Below are 17,559 nucleotides of genomic sequence, written 5' to 3'. Positions count from 1 at the left end.
AGGACAGACGGTAATGACAGCAGCTTACAACAACATTAATGAAAGTAATAATATTATGAGTATAATTCTGGCTATTGTGGTACAATATGTTGAAAGTATATATTAATATCTGATAGTATACATATGTGCCAATAATCATATGTGTATAATAACAGTAGAAGTATGACTAATGATAACAGCAGCAGTAGGAGGCATCTGGCAGGACCACGGCAGCAGCATAACCACACACGTCACACTATCCAGGCACCGCTGCGATATAAGTTAACCTGCGAGACAGTGGAGCACAAAGGCTCTGGAGAAGAAGCCAAGTTAGCGAGATGCAGTAACAGGACATGAGTGTTAGCAAAGGAGAGAGAGAAAGAGAGAGAGAGAGAGAGAGAGAGAGAGAGAGAGAAGGCGAGAAGTTGCTTGGTGTATTATAGGAGGTCCCCTGGCAGACTAGGCCTAAGTCAGCCTAACTAGGGGCTGGTACAAGGCAAGCCTGAGCCGGCCCCAACTATAAGCTTTATCAAAGAGGAAAGTCTTAAATCTAGTCTTAAATGTGGAGACAGTATCTGCCTCCCGGACCGCAACAGGAAGATGATTTCACAGGAGAGGAGCCTGATAGCTGAAGGTCCTTCCTCCTGATCTACTTTTGGAGACTTTAGGGACCACAAGTAACCCTGCATTCTCAGAGCGCAGTGTTCTGGTGGCATAATATGGCACTATGAGCTCTCTAAGATATGACGGAGCCTGACCATGTAGAGCTTTATAAGTTAGCAGTAGGATTTTAAATTACATTCTGGATTTTACGGGGAGCCAGTGCAGAGAAGCTAAAGTAGGAGAAATGTGTTCTTGCCTCTTAGTTCCTGTCTGTACACGTGCCGCTGCATTCTGAATTAGCTGGAGAGTTTTTAAAGACTTATTAGAGCTACCTGATAACAGGGAATTGCAGTAATCCAGCCTAGAGGTAACAAAAACGTGTCCAGGCCTAATTTTCACAATATTACGCAGATGAAAAAATGCAGTCCGTGAGGTTTGTTTTAAATGAGAATTAAAAGACAAATCTTGGTCAAATATTACTCCGAGGTTTCTTGCGGTAGTGCTAGAGGCCAGAGCAATGCCATCCAGAGAAACTATGTCATCAGATAAAGAGTCTCTGAGGTGTTTGGGGCCAAGAACAATAACTTCAGTTTTGTCTGAATTTAACATGAGGAAATCCAGGTTTTTATGTCTTGAAGGCAATTATGAAGTTGAGTTAATTGATTACTTTCTTCTGGCTTCATCAATAAATACAATTGTGTATCATCCGCATAGCAATGGAAATTTACAGAGTGATTTCTAATGATGTTATTGTTGTTATTTCCTATATTGCTGTGTTGCTGCCTACAGACAAAGCTAGTACCATAGAAAGTCAAGATCTGTAGGAGTCAAAGATTTGTGGCTGTGTTTTGGTTATGAAAAATACATCCATCCCCATTATTACATTGTGTCTATATTTCACACTTCAACTTGATCTGCTCTGTGCAACATGCTGCAGCTCCAGGGGCGATTGCTCTGAGATAACAAGGGAGGCTGAACTTCCCCTAAAATTTCATAGAAGAAATGGTCAAATATGCACTGTTGAATTTACATTAAAATAAGAATTGACATTGCATTAAACATGCACTAGGATGTGTTTAACATTGTGATTATGATATTCAAATGTCAGCTGTTTATCACCAGTTTTCAAACGCGACCTCTCTGTCATACATTCTCGTGTCAGCACAGTGGACACGGAGCCTCCAAGCATTCCTATGAGACAGCACTAAGCAGGTTCTTTTCATGCAGCAAAGCGAGATGGTCATTGGATAAATGTGACAAAATTGTCACTTATGGAGCAGTAGGTGGGAGAGGACTCTCGGTGTATGCATGATGATTTGATGATTGGACCCCTTTGTGATTGACAGCGCTTCGCATTTCGAGCTCAGTCCTATGCAGATATTTGCGAGTGGAGTGTTCTGACAGAGCGCTGTCCGGATTTCCTTGTTTCCATAAGCGATATAGCTCATTTTCACCGTTTTAGACACAGTTTAGGTGTTTAAACTGATCTGAAAATCTTTGAGGTGTGTTTTGTTGTGGTTCTATGGCATGAGTGTGGTTGAAAAACGGCTTCAATTAGATGTTCCTTTTATAAGTTACTGCCTCGCTACAATATGACAAATTTTATGATGTAAACTTAATGTGAGCTTCCCCTGTTTGAAAGACCAGCAGCCGCCACTGTGCAGCTCCATCAAAAATAGACCAGGCACGTATTTTAATTAGCTTTTGGGAAGTTTATGAGACAGACTGCAACAGTCTGCTGCAATTTTCTAGACTGGCTGCAGACTCCTGCAATCAGCTCGGCAACCACGGGCCCTTTTACAGTGTTATTTGTTGACAGAAATTGTAATATACATAGGAAAGGAGGAAAAGCATCAGAGGTCCCCTTTAAATATAGCTTAAAGGGGAACTAATGTTTTTTTCAACCTGGGCCCTATTTTCCGATCTACTTTTGTCTGAATGAGTGATAGGATGTTCAATATTTGACATTTCTCCAGCACGAAGTTAGGGCTGACCTGTCTGCGGCCTGTGAGCGCGCGCTGTCTTACTATATAATGACAAAAACTCTGTCTGTGGGTGTGTCTGTGTGTCTGTTCCACATTTTTCTCCTCACTGACTTGGTCAATCCATGTGAAATTTGGCACAGTGGTAGAGGGTAATGGGAGGATAAGAATGAAGCAATATTACATCAATTGGCCAAAGGGGGCGCTATAGCAACCGATTGAAATTGTAAACTTTGAATGGGCATATCTCATGCCCTGTATGTCGTAGAGACATGAAACTTTGCACAGAGATGCCTCTCTTCACGAGGATCAAATTTGCCTCAAGAACCCATAACTTCCGGTTATATAGATTTTCCGCCATTTTGAATTTTTTGAAAAACACTTAAAATCGATCTCTTCCCACGAAGTTTGGCCAATCTGCACGAAACTTGGTGAACATAATCTAGGGACCAATGTCTAAAGTTCCCTCTAGGCAAAAGTTGTAAAACTTACTAAAACTGAGCTTCTATAAGGCAATGAATATTGCGGAGGGCGTGGCTCGTCACATAAAGGTGTATAACATAACTCAAGGGTTTCACCAATCACCACGCAACTTTGTAGGCATATGACCACACATAATCTGAGGGGACCCCTCCATTATTGACCCGATCAAACAATGGGGGCGCTAGAGAGATAATTTCTTATCTAGGCCTAACCGCCATATCGATTTTTACTAAACTTGATAGATATGTAGAACAAGACACCTCAAGGTGACTGGAGAAATGTAACTCTAATTGGCAACTGGGTGGCGCTATAACAACAGAAAAATGCTTAAAAATGGCTAAAATGCGACCGATCACTGTGGCCGAATGTTTTTTTTTGTTCTTTCTAATTTTTGGTATGGCTAAGTCATGGTATGGTATGCTGTACGTAATCACGGAAACTGTCAGTCAGTCATTCTGTCTGTCCCATGTTTTTCTACACACTGATGTGGTCAATCTATGTTTCCCATGTGAACTACCAGTGCGCCCCACTTTTAAGTCAATACAACATATCGTCACTGTCCAATGAAAAACACGTATCTTCACTTCTACTTTTACGATTTTGAATTTGATGGACACTTCTGACACCCAATGGAGATATGTGTTGAATAGATGATGTAATAAAACATCTTTCCATTGGTCATTTGGATACCCAACGTTAACAGTTGCTAGGGAATATTATGGACACTCCATGCACTGTAGAAGTGGAGATACGTGTATTTCATCAGACAGCAACGATATAAACACTTTAACTATCTGCCTTTCAACGTGCTACCTCAACAACTAATGCACAGTTTTAGTCCACTAACTATCCCACTATTGGCAATGGTACTACTGTGCTTTGAACAAAGCAATCGTACTATCAAATTCAACTGGAGACGAGGAGAGAGAGGGAGCAGTATTACTTCGGTAGCACACATACTAAAATTGCAACAGGCAGAGGAACGTGTCCGAATCCAGCTAAAAGTAAACACAGACGTTCATTTCTCCTTTCCGTTATGTTGTAGGATAATTATACTAACAATTCGAGCCTATACGTGTGAAAAAAATGTACTTTTAGTGGACGTATTTTGACGTTGTTTGACTCTGTCTGAGTGCCCTATTATTTAATATAGAGCGTGCTCACGGGCTGCAGGCAGGTCAGCCCTAGCTTCATACTGGAGAAATGTCAAATATTGAACATCCTATCACTCATTTAGACAAAAGTAGATCGGAAAATAGGGCCCAGGTTGAAAAAAACATTAGTTCCCCTTTAACTTAACTCAGCATTCTCAGTATATAAGGGAATATGTTTGCTGTGCCTATGATACTGAGAAAAAAATAAAACAGTCAGAACCAACACTTAGTCAGAACCATTTCATAGAACATACTTGAAAAAAAAACTGTAGGAGCTGGGACTAATTATTTATCAAGTTAAGGCTGAAAAATGAATCTTTCACTAGATCCCGAGAAATATAATAAGCTCCTCTTTTCCTGAGTGATGCTAATCGATTCATACATTAAGGTGTATTCCTTTCACAGCCCAATTAGAAAAGTAGTTGTTGATCCTACCCTTACTGCAGAGGAAAAGTAATCTGATAAGATCCTGGCCGGCCACCAGTTATTTACTGGAAGAGGAAGAGGCTAATTGGGTTATTGCAGAGAAGAGAGAATCTGGAGTGGAGGCTTAACGAAAGAATGTAAAGAACGAGGATGGAGAAGGTTGCCTTATTGCCTTCTTATTCTCACATTTTGGAACAGAGGGCAGGAAATCCTAAGCCAATTCAATTAATGCTGGCCTTTTGAAATGTCCTCTTGCTGGAGTATGATTGGTACTGTACCATGCAGTGTGACCTGTGGGGCTCCAGCCTCAGTCACAACAGTTTATCGTTTACTCTTTATAGATGGTTTTTCTTTTGCTTAATTTGAGCTCAGCTTTGCTGAGATCACGAGATGACATCTGTTATAATCTGTTCTTGACTTTAAGGTCCTTATTAGTGCTGTAATGACACAGGAAATCTCAGTGAGTCATTCAGTCTGGCCTCTTTCTCTGTTGCACAGAAAGCAAAGTCCAAACTTAGCTTAGCTGATATGGGACATTTGATCATTTTGCAGTTTCATCACCTTGTATTACAGTATGTTCAGAATCCTATTATAATTTGAAGGGTATGAACAGAGGGAATTAATGCTGATACGTTCTTAAAGATATCTGCGAGAGTCACAGAAGCAGACTCCAGAATGCACTGAGAGAAGCAGAGGTAGTGAGAGCTGTGCAGAAATAAATAGAAAAAAATGTTTCAATCCCATCCTACAGTGCATCATTTTGTCTTCTTGTCAGCAGATAAAACATGCAAAAATAGCACAAAAAGTACAGCAATCAACTGAAGATTATCGGGTGTACAATATGCAGTAGTAACACATTACATTTCCTAAAGTAGTGGGCTTTCCCAGAAAGGCTGAGCAGTGTGATTCCCAGATGGTCCACTCAGATTCTATGTCTCATGATAAATTCCTCAGAAAGTAGAAGCTAAAGACCTTGTGGACAGGAGGCTCAACCAGACGTGTCGAGTTAACCCTCACCATGTTTCAGTTTTCCATGTCTGTCTAGCAGTCTCCCCTCTCATCTGATACTTACCACCACGTGTTAATCAGTCAACAATTCTGTTCCTCTTTTCAACTGAGTGTCAGACATACAATCAATCTGATTTATACGGCCACAATCACTATGTGCATAGAAATGTCTGATAGTGTACATAAAATAAGTACACATGCAGTATTAACTTCGGATTCATTACACATGCGCACCAGTCAACTTTGTTCTTACCATCATAGTAAATCATTTTAAATGACAGGCATGTTGCAGCTTTTCAAAATCAGCATTCTGCCCCATCCAGATTTTTCTATTTAAGGATTTACATTTGTCTAGAAGACCAAAATACATGGGATACAGATAGCAACAGCATGCCACAGCATGTCCATTATAATCATCTGAAGATGCTACACTGACCACAGAAGCCGTGCTTACCAGCTCGGGCACCACACAGCTCTTTTCTTTTATGCAGCTGGCTTTTTTTTTTCTCTGTGCACAGCTCTTTAGCCCTACAACAAGTAAAAATGACATAGAACTGTGTACAAAACAGCACAATCTGTTTAAAAATTATAAAAATGAATACCTAATTTTACCAGAGGCAATGCAATGCAGCAGAGTTTAAGTTTGGCCGCACTTCACCACAGAATCAAATGACCACAGCTCCGAGCGGCCACCACAGCTGTCCATGGGCATTGCATGGCAGCTCGTCACAGGCCGCACTTTACCGCTGCTTGGTGTATTTTCACCATTGTGTCAATCTCTGAAGATGTGCTCTCCTCAAGGCACAGGCTGCAATATCTTCCAGCAAGGTCAAGTAAGCCATCTTAGCAGGGGGATTTCCTGTGTTTTGGGCCTACCTCACCATGAAAGTATGCATCCTTTAAAGCAATTTTATCGAACCAGTCGCCCGAAGTTCCAGTAACCACCTAATAGTTAGCATATAACGTCTTGCGGGCAATGCATTGGTTTAAGATGTGATGTTCCAAAATGGATCTGACTTCTCCTTTCTTCTTGGGAACCACAAAGTATGCAGAGTGAAAATCCCTTCCGTCTGTGAGTGGGGAGGAAGGACACAGCCTGTTTTTGTAACAGGTCATGGATCTCTGTCACTCCCTTGAAACTGCATCAGGGGACAAGTAGGTTGGCCAGCTTTCAAAGCGGGAGCTAAAAAGCCGTGATATCCTGTCTCTGCCCTCTCCACCACCAGATATTCCATAAAAGTGGTAGCAAGGTTCAGGAACACATAACTAGTATTGTGGAAACCTCCAAGCCATGCGGAGGTCTGTGAACCAGCAGCTGACAGCGTGTCTCTGTGTTTAATCCTCTTATCTCCCATGGAGATTGGGAGAGATACATACGTACATGAACGTGCAGCCGGACTGGCTTGTAAACAATGGGCTGGAGATCAACACAGAGAGAGGGTGCGTGACGTCATGCTATACTCCAGATGAAATTACACCTCTAGTTCTTCCCATAGCAATTTTTTAATTCCTTCAATCTAGAAATGATGAATTTCGCTTATTGCTCCTTTAAAGCAACTACGTGTAGGATTTGAAAATTTCTGCCTCTGGTACCACCAGTGGTGGTATCAAAAAAGACATTATGACTTACAATAATGCTCATCTACCCTGTTTGTACTAAATACCTATTGAACATCAATTTTCAACAGGATTGTATTCTTTTTCTACAATCGAAAAGGCTATATAATTATTTTTTTTTTAAAAATCCTACAAAGTGACTTTTATTGGGGAAAAAAAAGAACATCTCTTGCTGCTGATGATCAGGGTTAATGTTCTTTACTTTTTTCTCTGCTGTTCTTTCTTCCTGTTTGTCTTGCCTTTATCCCTCTCCTGCCTAACAGCAGAGCCGCTCACGCCACTCTCCAGGGATCCATCTAGCTGTATGTACACACTGTCACACAACATGTCATATACTTGTTTTTGGTTTGACATTGCTTAGATTTATCTGGTCCACTTAGGTGAACTATTAAAGCCACAATGCCGTTACCATATTACACATATATTGTCACTGTAATGCGAGATGGTAATGTCAGATGATTACATGGTCTCACATGGGTTAATATCATGGTAACATGGTAACCTAAAGTACTGCTACACAATTACATTTTAAAAAAGCCTTCTTCAACAAAATAGTAGTCTGCGCTTATAGTGGCCACTTTTTATAAAACATGATACATGCTCAAATTGTTTAATTTCTGGTTTAATGCCTTTTCTTTTGTTAGTGCCTATAGCCACATGGTTGAGTAAACAAAATTCTCATATTTGAATGTGTAAACATACCATCCGCATTAGACGCTGCTTACTGGAGTGTCTCAGTGCATGCAGAACTGAAGAAGATAGCCAACTCTTGGCCAAACTCAGGGTCCCACTTGCAGATGACAGTGAGGGACTTCAGAAACCCTGGCTCTTCATGGACCTTTTTTTACAGCAGACATTTTAACTCATAGTAAGAAAAACCTTTTTGTTAACAATGGCACAGTACAATCAAGTGTCCCAGTAAGCCCAGGCTATTCACTTGGCGGCTCCGGCCTGCCAGAATACTTGTCACTTGTATAGACGTACCCTCATATAGCACATGCTGCATACTCAGGTACCGTAGGTGGTGGTATGTACATCCCTCTGTCCTTAGGACCCTCGCAGCAGATGAGGAAAAACTCCCCAGACTGATTTGTGAACATGGTGTTGCCATTTGAATGTACAAATACCCTGGTCCTATGTGTCTTGATATAAAACAAAGCACAGATGTTGTTCTGCATTTACAAAATACAATATATTTACTCCTTCAGTATGCTGTTTTATTTCTGTGTCTGTTAACGTGATTACTGATATTGTCCGATCCCTACATTCTGGCTCAGTTTCGGAACTAGCCCCCATTCCAAACTAATTCAGGGCTCGAAATTGCGACCGTTTTGGTCGCATATATGACCAAAATTTCATCTGTGTGACCTCAAAATATAATTGAGAGCACTGGTGGGAGTGTAAATTGTTCTTCTGGTGTGACTATTGGCCACTGGGTTTTCACTGAGTCCCAGCTTTTTCCCGATCAATGGAGCCAGTTGGTAAATTAAACTTCTACCAAACCCCGTAGGAAGGACGGCAAACCCATCCTTTTTTTCAGTAAAAGCTTTCAGTGCAGCCGTTTGCTCTGCTTTTAAAGAAAATGTACATTCCAGTTCGTTCAACACATTTACCATCACAGTTTCAAAATCAGTAGCCATGTTGGTTGTTTAAGAAATGCATTCACTCCGCTCTTTGTGATTGGCCCGGTAAGCTTTAACTGATGCCAGAATGCGCCTTTATGATTGCATGGCCAGACTGATCTGCAGAGCGAAATAGAATATGAGCTTGCGAGATTAGGATGGTTTCACCAGGCTACCACTGAATACCACTGTGAATGAAAGAGAAACCTTAGTAAGGTTTCTCTTTACTGAGTAAGGTTTCTCTTTCATTCACAGTGGTGTTCAGTAGTTCAGTGGTTCAGTGGTGTTTTTTCTAAAAATGTCTTCAACTGAAAAAGTTGTTAATGATAAGTGTACTATAAACATACAATGTAATGTATACAGTATAATGTCGACTTTTTGTTGCAATAAAAAAAAAAATCGATTACACTGTTGGTGCTTCTTACATTACGATGGGTGCTCCCAAAATTTTGCTGGTGCTCCTAAATTTTTGAAGTTAGGAGCACCAGTGCTACCATGTAAAAAAGTTCATTTCAAGCCCTGTAATTGAATAGCCCTGCAGTAAGTTATTACAGCGAGCCAGGGTGCACAATACGAACACCCTGTCATCAATAACACCTGTGCTTTTCCTTCAATGAAAATCCAAAATGTCTGCTGTCTATAAAGAAATGTCCTTAGTCACTCTGAATATATGCCAAGAATATGGCAGGCAGGCCAGGTGATTGTCTGCTATGTCCCCGTTTGGTTCATCTGCCATCACAAATGGGAAATTAAGGCAACACAGGGAGGAGGGGTCAAATGCAGACAAGCAGGCAGGGTGAAAGGATAAAGAGAAATTTATTAAAGGTGGCAGTCAGGAACAGGCTTACAGGTAGGCAACAGGATGGCATTCTGAACAAACAAATTCAAGAGGGGCAAGAACAAGCAGGAACATACCAGGTATGGGTTGAGGTTCAGATTCAGGTGCCTGGAAAGTAAAGGCATAAGCAACAGGTGAGCAGGTGACTGGGACTGGTGGGAAAGTCTAAGTGCATCTGATGGATGGATGGATGGATGGATGGATGGATGGATGGATGGATGGATGGAAATCTCAGGGTCTGCAGAAGTAAGAATATGGCTAAAAGGAGGGACAGCAGCAGAATGGGTAAAGCAGGAGTTAGACTTTGTGAAAAGTGCTGTTTTTGAGTTAACAAGGAGAGGACTTAATGTGCAAGAATCAGGTGTAGTCATAGTATGAAGCCAGAGGTATAGAAAAACTATAAGTACTTTGTTACTGGTGTTACGTGCAGCAGCCTGTGCTGTCTCTTTCTTCTGTCAGGTTTGTTTCCTTCCTCCCTCAGCCTGCTGCGCACCTGAGTGCAGGTAGAGAGAGGAGGAGGGGATAAGAGGGACAGGGAGAGTAGAGACAGGGCTCGGCACACGGCACAGACACCAGCACAGGTGGTGAGGAGTTTTTCCCCTTTTCCTCCTTTGTTTTCTTTCCCCAAGCAGGTTTTTCCCCCATGCTCACTTAGGAGCTGGGGTTTTGCTGTGTTAGTTTGTTGTTTTAGTTTGGGCTGGAGATTACCGGTAGTTACTTTATTCATCTTTTTGTTTATTCTAGGTTTAGTTCCTTTTCAGGTAGTTTAGGCGGAGACGCTGGGAGCGACAGCCCACTGCGTGGTTGGCTCAGCGTCTTCCCTCCTTCTGTTCTTTTTGGCCAGGGTCTCCAGTCCCTTTTGTTTCTCTCTTAGTTGTTTGTGTTTTGGTTAATATTTTGGGTTACAAAAATAAAGCTTGTGGGTAAACTGTTACTTTTGGTGTGGCGTCCTCTTTTATATGTTGCAGCCTCCTGCCCCTATGGAGCCATGATTTCTGTGTTTGTATGGAGGCCGTAACAACTGGATAATAACCTTGTGTCAGTGATGATTATCAGAACTTTTGTCTCTCTCCCTCCCTCAGTCTGTCCCTGATGCCAGCCCTATGAAGCGCTCAGCCTCCACTGTCACCCCACAGCGCCCCCAAGAGGTCAATCTTAGGGACTACACCCTAGACAAACCCAGCCAGGACCGACCCCACCACCATCACCACCACCACCGCTGCCACCATCGTAGAGACAGGGATAGAGATAAAGACAGAGACAGAGATAGAGAGAAGAGGCAGAGGTCTTTGGATACACCTCTGGGTGAACAACCACACAGCTCTTCTGGTTAGTCAGCACTTACGGACACACAGTCTCCAGAGCATAGTATGAGGGTTACCATATTTTCAGACCTCTAAACCAGGACACTTAAGTGTCCCGCACATTCATGCACATGCACATGTATGCAGTGGTAGAATGTTACAAAGTACACTTACTCAAATACTATACTTCAGTATACAGTGGGCACTTGTACTTTACTTGAATATTCCCATTTTATGTTACTTTTAACTTCTACTCCACTACATTTCAAAGGCAATTATTGTAATCTACTCCAAGCATTTTAGTAACAAATCAGTGATGAATTCATACAGGTGATAATAAGTGGGAGAGAACATGATAAATGTCCATGAGAGCACTAAAATAAGTTTAATTTGAAAATTAGGGCTCAAGCTCTAAAGGGGCAGAATAATATTGTCCTTCTCCACAGGTGCACCGGGAGAGCCAGAGTCTGACCTAGCTGCCTCCAGAGAGCGAGCCCACGACCGTGGACGCTCCCACTACAGGAAACACCACTCATCTGTGGACAAGCAGCGCTACTACTCCTGTGACCGCTACTGCAGCCGGGAACACTGCCACACCAAACTTGCCACCACCAGCTGTGCTGCCTCCCCCAGCGAGGGGCAGGAAAGCAGCAACAAGCAGGTGGGAGGGCAGACGCATGTAGAGTAGGGACAGACATGACATTAGACCAAGTGAACAGGATTTCTAAAGGGATTTTAATGAATTTGGAGTTTATCTGACAGTGTTTAATATTGTTGATTACTGCATTCCCTTAGAATGTCATTCAAATCAGAAAAAAACAAACATTTAGATCAAAGAACACTAGGCTAGGAATAGGCTTGGGTGGTGTCTTTTTTATATCTTCATACTCTCTTGACATTTCACCAGATAAAAAACTAAAGGCTGAACTACTGAGGTCATTGTAGTATGTTGGTGTATCTAATATGCAATTAGCCTACTTAGCTGAGTCCTGCTGATTTTAAATAGTTATGACCCATAGATTAATGCATAAGTAGGAAATAAATGCCCTTCTTGCTGGAAGACCTGATAACATCTGTTGCCACAGAAGATACCGACACATCAGTGGGCTGAATGAGGACGTGTCAATAAAATCATGCGACTGATGAACTACGTTTATAGTTGGAAGAAGTCATATTTCCTTTACTAGTCCTGTAACAATATCCCCACCACTGGCAGTTGCCATTTTTCTCATCTCAGTTGCCTGTTTGATCAGTCGAGACCAGAGGTGGGGGATTAAAGTCACATGATTTGACTCCAGTCTTACTCCGACTTGAGACTTGCTTGACTAACACTGATGAAAGACTCAACTGGACCTTGTCTTGGTAGTCCTATCTTGAGACTTGATTCAGACTTGGTACAGATGACTAGAAAGGACTTGACTTTATTTAATATCTGTGTTTTTCTAGATATTGAGAAGTTATGTTTTGTTTTTGAAACAAAATAATAATAACAAAAATAATAATAATAATAATATTTTGGCAGTATATATGTGTAGCCGTCTTGCTACGTACGGATAAGGAAAAACTCCCCCCAAAAAAACCTATAACGGTGAAAAAAAAATGGTAGAAACCTCAGGAAGAGCAACTGAGGAGGGATCTCTCTTCCAGGACGGACAGACATGCAATAGATGTCGTACAGAACAGCTCAACATGATAAATTAACAGTAATCTGATGACACAATGAGACAGAAAGAGAGACAGAGAAAGAGACAGAGATGCAGGACAGATGTTAATGACAGTAGCTTACAACAACATTAATGAAAGTAATAATATTATAGTTATAATTCTGGTTATTGTGGTACAATATGTTGAAAGTATATATTAATATCTGATAGTATACATATGTGACAATAATAATGTGTATAATAACAATAGAAGTATGACTAATGATAACAGCAGTAGCAGGAGGCATCTGGCAGGACCACAGCAGCAGCACAACCACAGACGTCACACTATCCAGGCACCGCTGCAATATGAGTTAACCTTCGAGACAGTGGAGCACAAAGGCTCCGGATAGACACACAGATCCTCCGATAGTTTTACAGACTTTCATTCGGGCTGTCTGCTCCGAACAGCAATCATTATTTTAAACAATAATCACATGCCTGCAGCTACCCAGCTCCTGCAGCACATGCTCTTCTGTAGGCTACAATTTTTTTTTTTAAAGATATTTTTACAGCATTTTTTGCCTTTAATAAACAGGACAGGTAAGTTTGAAAGCGGGGGAGAGAGAGAGGGGGGGTGACATGCAGCAAAGGGCCACAGGCTGGACTCGAACCCGGGCCGCTGCGGCAATAGCCTTGTACATGGGGCGCCTGCTCTACCACCAAGCCACCGACGCTCCCGTAGACTATGTTTTAAACTGACGCAACACAGAGGCAGAGGTTTCCTTTGTGTGGAAGTAGACGTCTGACCAGGCCCAGCACACTACTGCATAAAGGGGAGAAAGAGCAGTCAAAATAATCAGCAGCAGCTGTCCCAATCAATTCACCTGCCTCTACTCTCCTGAGCCATCCCCCACACCTCTGTCTCTCTCTCCTGCAGCCGACTGCTAACCAGATAGATAGATAGATAGATCAGGGTTGCCGACTTTTCAAAAAAACCTTGGAGTGAGATTTAGCGGGGCCGACCACAATTTCATTGTTTAAGCCGACACATAAAATTATTGTTTTTTGTTTGATTTGGTAGATGTGATCATGATCCCCCGCACCCTAACGGATTTTTTGGGGCGTCTGCTGGAGATGGATAGGGCCTAATACCTTACATACAAATACCATACAGAGAGAGACAATGGTGGTACAGTGGGGGTCTTGGGGTCCTTGCCTAGAAAATTTTTGATGTGGTACTGTAGATGTGATTTCCTGCATTCTGGTGGTTTTAGGGGTAGCATTCTGGAGATGGGCAATACCTACATTCATTCAAAGCCACCCTGCCTCGCAGGGCCTTCACAAGTGAACCTGCATTCAGCTCAGAGTGACTGAACTAGTGAAAACCAGAAACTAGGACTTTCCTGTGCGGCATATAGCCTATTACTTTATAGACATAAGACCCATTTTGGATTTAAAGCAAAATTCATGGTTGAAATGGTTGAATATATTATGAATTAAGATCTAACTAAAATATTATTTTAGGAATAATAATATATTTTGTGTATTATTGTAGTCTAAAGAGCATTTCATGATACATTTCTAGACTATGCAAGTCTAAGAGTGCCTAGACCTAGGCCATTTCATTTCATTTTTGACATTTACAGAGCTCTCCAAATGCCTTTTGACATAGCTGTGGAAATTAATCGCAAAGTCACTTTTATGCTATAGATATTTTTTCTCAGCCAGTTATATTCTCTTCTCACCTGTGAAGACCCTGCATGATCATCCTTGCTGGCCTCTGGTCCACTGTCTCCTCCCTGACACTGCACTTTCTATTGTGGCAATAAAGATTAAAAAAAAATATGTGCAAAGCAATAGTGAGCACAGGTTCTTATTAAGGAGGAGCTGGTTTTTTCCTAGCATGAAACTAGCTAGCAAGCGATTAAATATAGGTAACAATAACATTAGTATTCTTGTTAACTAGCTTAAAGCTATAGTGCGTAACTTCTACAGGTCCGTAAATGTCCGTTTCACCCAAGCCACTACTAGAGGAGATGACACAATGCTGATTAAGCCAATCGGGTCCTCTAACATCTCGCGGTATTTTTCAATATATATCATTTTTAGTTTGTGTGTCGACCGGCGACATTCCCTTGCTGGCGCACAGGAAATGCTTCCTCACAACAAGAAGGGAGGGGGAGGAAGAGCGGAGAGTGTCGCAGCAAGAGGTAGAGTGCAGGTAGAAAGAGAAAGCAACATGGTGGAGAACCCAAAGAAGCGGCCAAGACACGGTTCAGAAGTGGATCCTACCACAAAGAAAAAGCCTGGACGTTCGGCTGAAGGTCTATTAGCAAAGAAGGAAAGTGACCGATGGAGAAGGCAAACAAGGATTTGTATTGGCGTTGCTTTTTCTCGGTGGAGAGCCCTGAAGGAAGAAATTGGGCTGAGGGCAGACACGGATGTTGCCTTGCTGCTGTTGAATAAGTAAGTGACTTGGTTTATAATTATATTATGAGTAGTATGTGTTGCTGTTACATGTTGCTGGACCTAGTACATTATTATTTTCTTGGAAATGGTGCTATGAACGTAATGTAATGTTAGCAGCCTGGTGTTCACCACGTTGTGTAGCATTGTGTAGCATTGTGTACACGGTGTGAAGCGAGTGTTACTCTGTGTACACGGTGTGTGGCGAGTGTTACTCTGTGTACACGGTGTGTGGCAACTGGCGAGTGTTACTCTGTGTACGATGTGTGGCGAGTGTTACTCTGTGTACATGGAAGTGCTGCCGGCTTATTAGTTGTAATAACGCATTATCCGCTGTGAGGCGACAGAAGTTACACACTATAGCTTTAACTTGATATATCGGCATCTATTACTCATCATTTAGTGAACATTATCTACATGAAACAGCATTACTCAACTTACACGGTTTGTTTGGAAGAAACTGCGCAAGGTTTTTTGCTTCTTGCTGGCTAGTTTGCTGAACATAGCTAACACACAGCAGCACTGCCCAGCAGCACACGTCTCGTCTGTGCGATTGATTCAGATCACAACACAACAGCGTAGTCGGCTGACTGTGACACTAGAGCTGCCCAATCAAAGCACAAATATGGATTACACACCAATCATAGAGTAGTTTTCCACAGAAACATTTGGCTGCACTCCATTTCACTCAACTGGTACGCCGGTCAGATGGAGTCTGCTCCTCTCCTCTCCTCTCCTCTCCCCTCTTTGAAGTCTGGCGGCAAACTTCAACTCCGCCCACCCGGCGCACCGATTGTTTGAAATGAATTTAAAATACTCATCTGCCAGCCTTTTTTCCAGCGTTCGAGAGGAGAATTGGTTGGGCAGAGTGAGACTGTGAGATGGAAGGTGAATGCATGTGTCACATGCCAGATGCGTGAGAGTTAGCAACCCTGAGATAGATAGATAAATACTTTATTGATCCCGAAGGAAATTCACTTTGCAGCTGCTCCATAACACACACATTCCAATGAAAATAATACTTTAATTATAAAATCAAGGAAGATAAAATACAAGAATAATAAAAGTGTAGACATAAAAAAATATATATACTATGTATTGTAAAGTGGCAGAAGTGGCTTAAAGTGGCTAAAAATTAGTCAGTTGGGATAAAAAGTTAGTTAGTGTAGGTGCTGTTGTACAGTCTGACTGCTCTGGGGACAAAGGATTTTCTCAGTCTGTCTGTGGAGCAGTTCAGTGACCACAGTCTGCCACTGAACGTGCTCCTTTGAGAGCTGATGGCAGTGTGCACCATGCCCCCCTCCACATATGTATATATAAATATATGATAGTATATGATTGTGACAATAATAATCATATGTGTATAATAATAGTAGAAGTATTACTACTAATAATAGCAGTAGCAGTAGTAGGCATCAGGCAGGACCACGGCAGCAGCACAACCACGACCCACGATCCAGGCGTAGCCGCAGTTTCAGGGAACCTGTGAGACAGTAGAGCACAAAGGCTCCGCAGAAGAAGCCGAGTTAGTGACATGCAGTAATAAGGGTGAATGTTAGCAAATGAAGAATAACCAACTTTTCAGAAACTGAGTGCGAGAGAGAGACAGAGAAGCAGAGAAGGGGCTCAGTGTATCATAGGAGGTTCCCTGGCAGACTAGGCCTATATCAGCCTAACTAGGGGCTGGTCCAAGGCAAGCCTGAGCCAGCCCTAACTATAAGCTTTATCAAAAAAGTCAAGTCTTAACTCTAAGTAAGTAAGTAAATAGATTTTTATTAATATAGCACCTTTCACAGCTCGAAGTCACAAAGTGCTTCACAATAAATATACAAACAGTTAAATAAATAGAAAACGCAGCAAGTACAAACAACAAAAAATACAGCAAAAAAATACAATGCAACCGAAACACAATCTATATATAATGTTTATAATTTCTTACAATTCAGTAGTCAAGCCAGGATGAAATAAATGTATGGATGGCCATTTCCAGTTATCTTATCCACTGTGAGGGTCCTAAGGACAGAGGGATGTCGTATGCTGTAAAGCTGTGTGAGGCAAATTGTGATTTGTGATATTGGGCTTTATAAATAAAATTGATTGATTGATTGATTGATTGATTGATTGATTGATTGATTGAATTGAGCATGTTTTTCAAACAGCATGTTTTGGTCAAAAATTACCCCAAGGTTCCTGAGGTCAGACCTGATGTTACGTGCCAATGACCCCATGTGGTTGACCACCTCAGAGACCATAGATTCATCCGCAGTAATAAGAACTTCAGTCTTGTCTGCGTTTAGTTGGAGGAAGTTGTTTGCCATTCAGTTCTTGATAGCAGACAGACATTCATGGAGTATGTTGATTTTGTCTATGTTATCTGGTTTAAATGACAGGTATAGTTGGATGTCATCTGCATAACAATGATAGGAAACGC

The 17,559-nt window shown here is 41.7% G+C and overlaps 1 protein-coding gene across 1 annotated transcript in view; it reads left to right on the top strand.

The window, feature by feature from the left end:
* The first annotated feature begins 9,966 nt into the window (after positions 1–9,966).
* LOC125890489 (probable voltage-dependent N-type calcium channel subunit alpha-1B) overlaps positions 9,967–17,559 on the top strand; it is a 60,049-nt gene continuing 52,456 nt past the window's right edge. Inside the window, exons 1-3 of the mRNA XM_049579159.1 lie at positions 9,967–9,997; positions 10,769–11,041; positions 11,463–11,677. Of these exons, the coding sequence (XP_049435116.1) occupies positions 9,967–9,997; positions 10,769–11,041; positions 11,463–11,677 (519 nt within the window). The remainder of the gene's footprint in view (positions 9,998–10,768; positions 11,042–11,462; positions 11,678–17,559) is intronic.

Source organism: Epinephelus fuscoguttatus, linkage group LG6, assembly GCF_011397635.1.
Source record: "Epinephelus fuscoguttatus linkage group LG6, E.fuscoguttatus.final_Chr_v1".
Taxonomy (NCBI): Eukaryota; Metazoa; Chordata; class Actinopteri; order Perciformes; family Serranidae; genus Epinephelus; species Epinephelus fuscoguttatus.
Note: the sequence above shows the minus strand (reverse complement) of the source record. Positions and strands in the feature narration are given on the sequence as shown.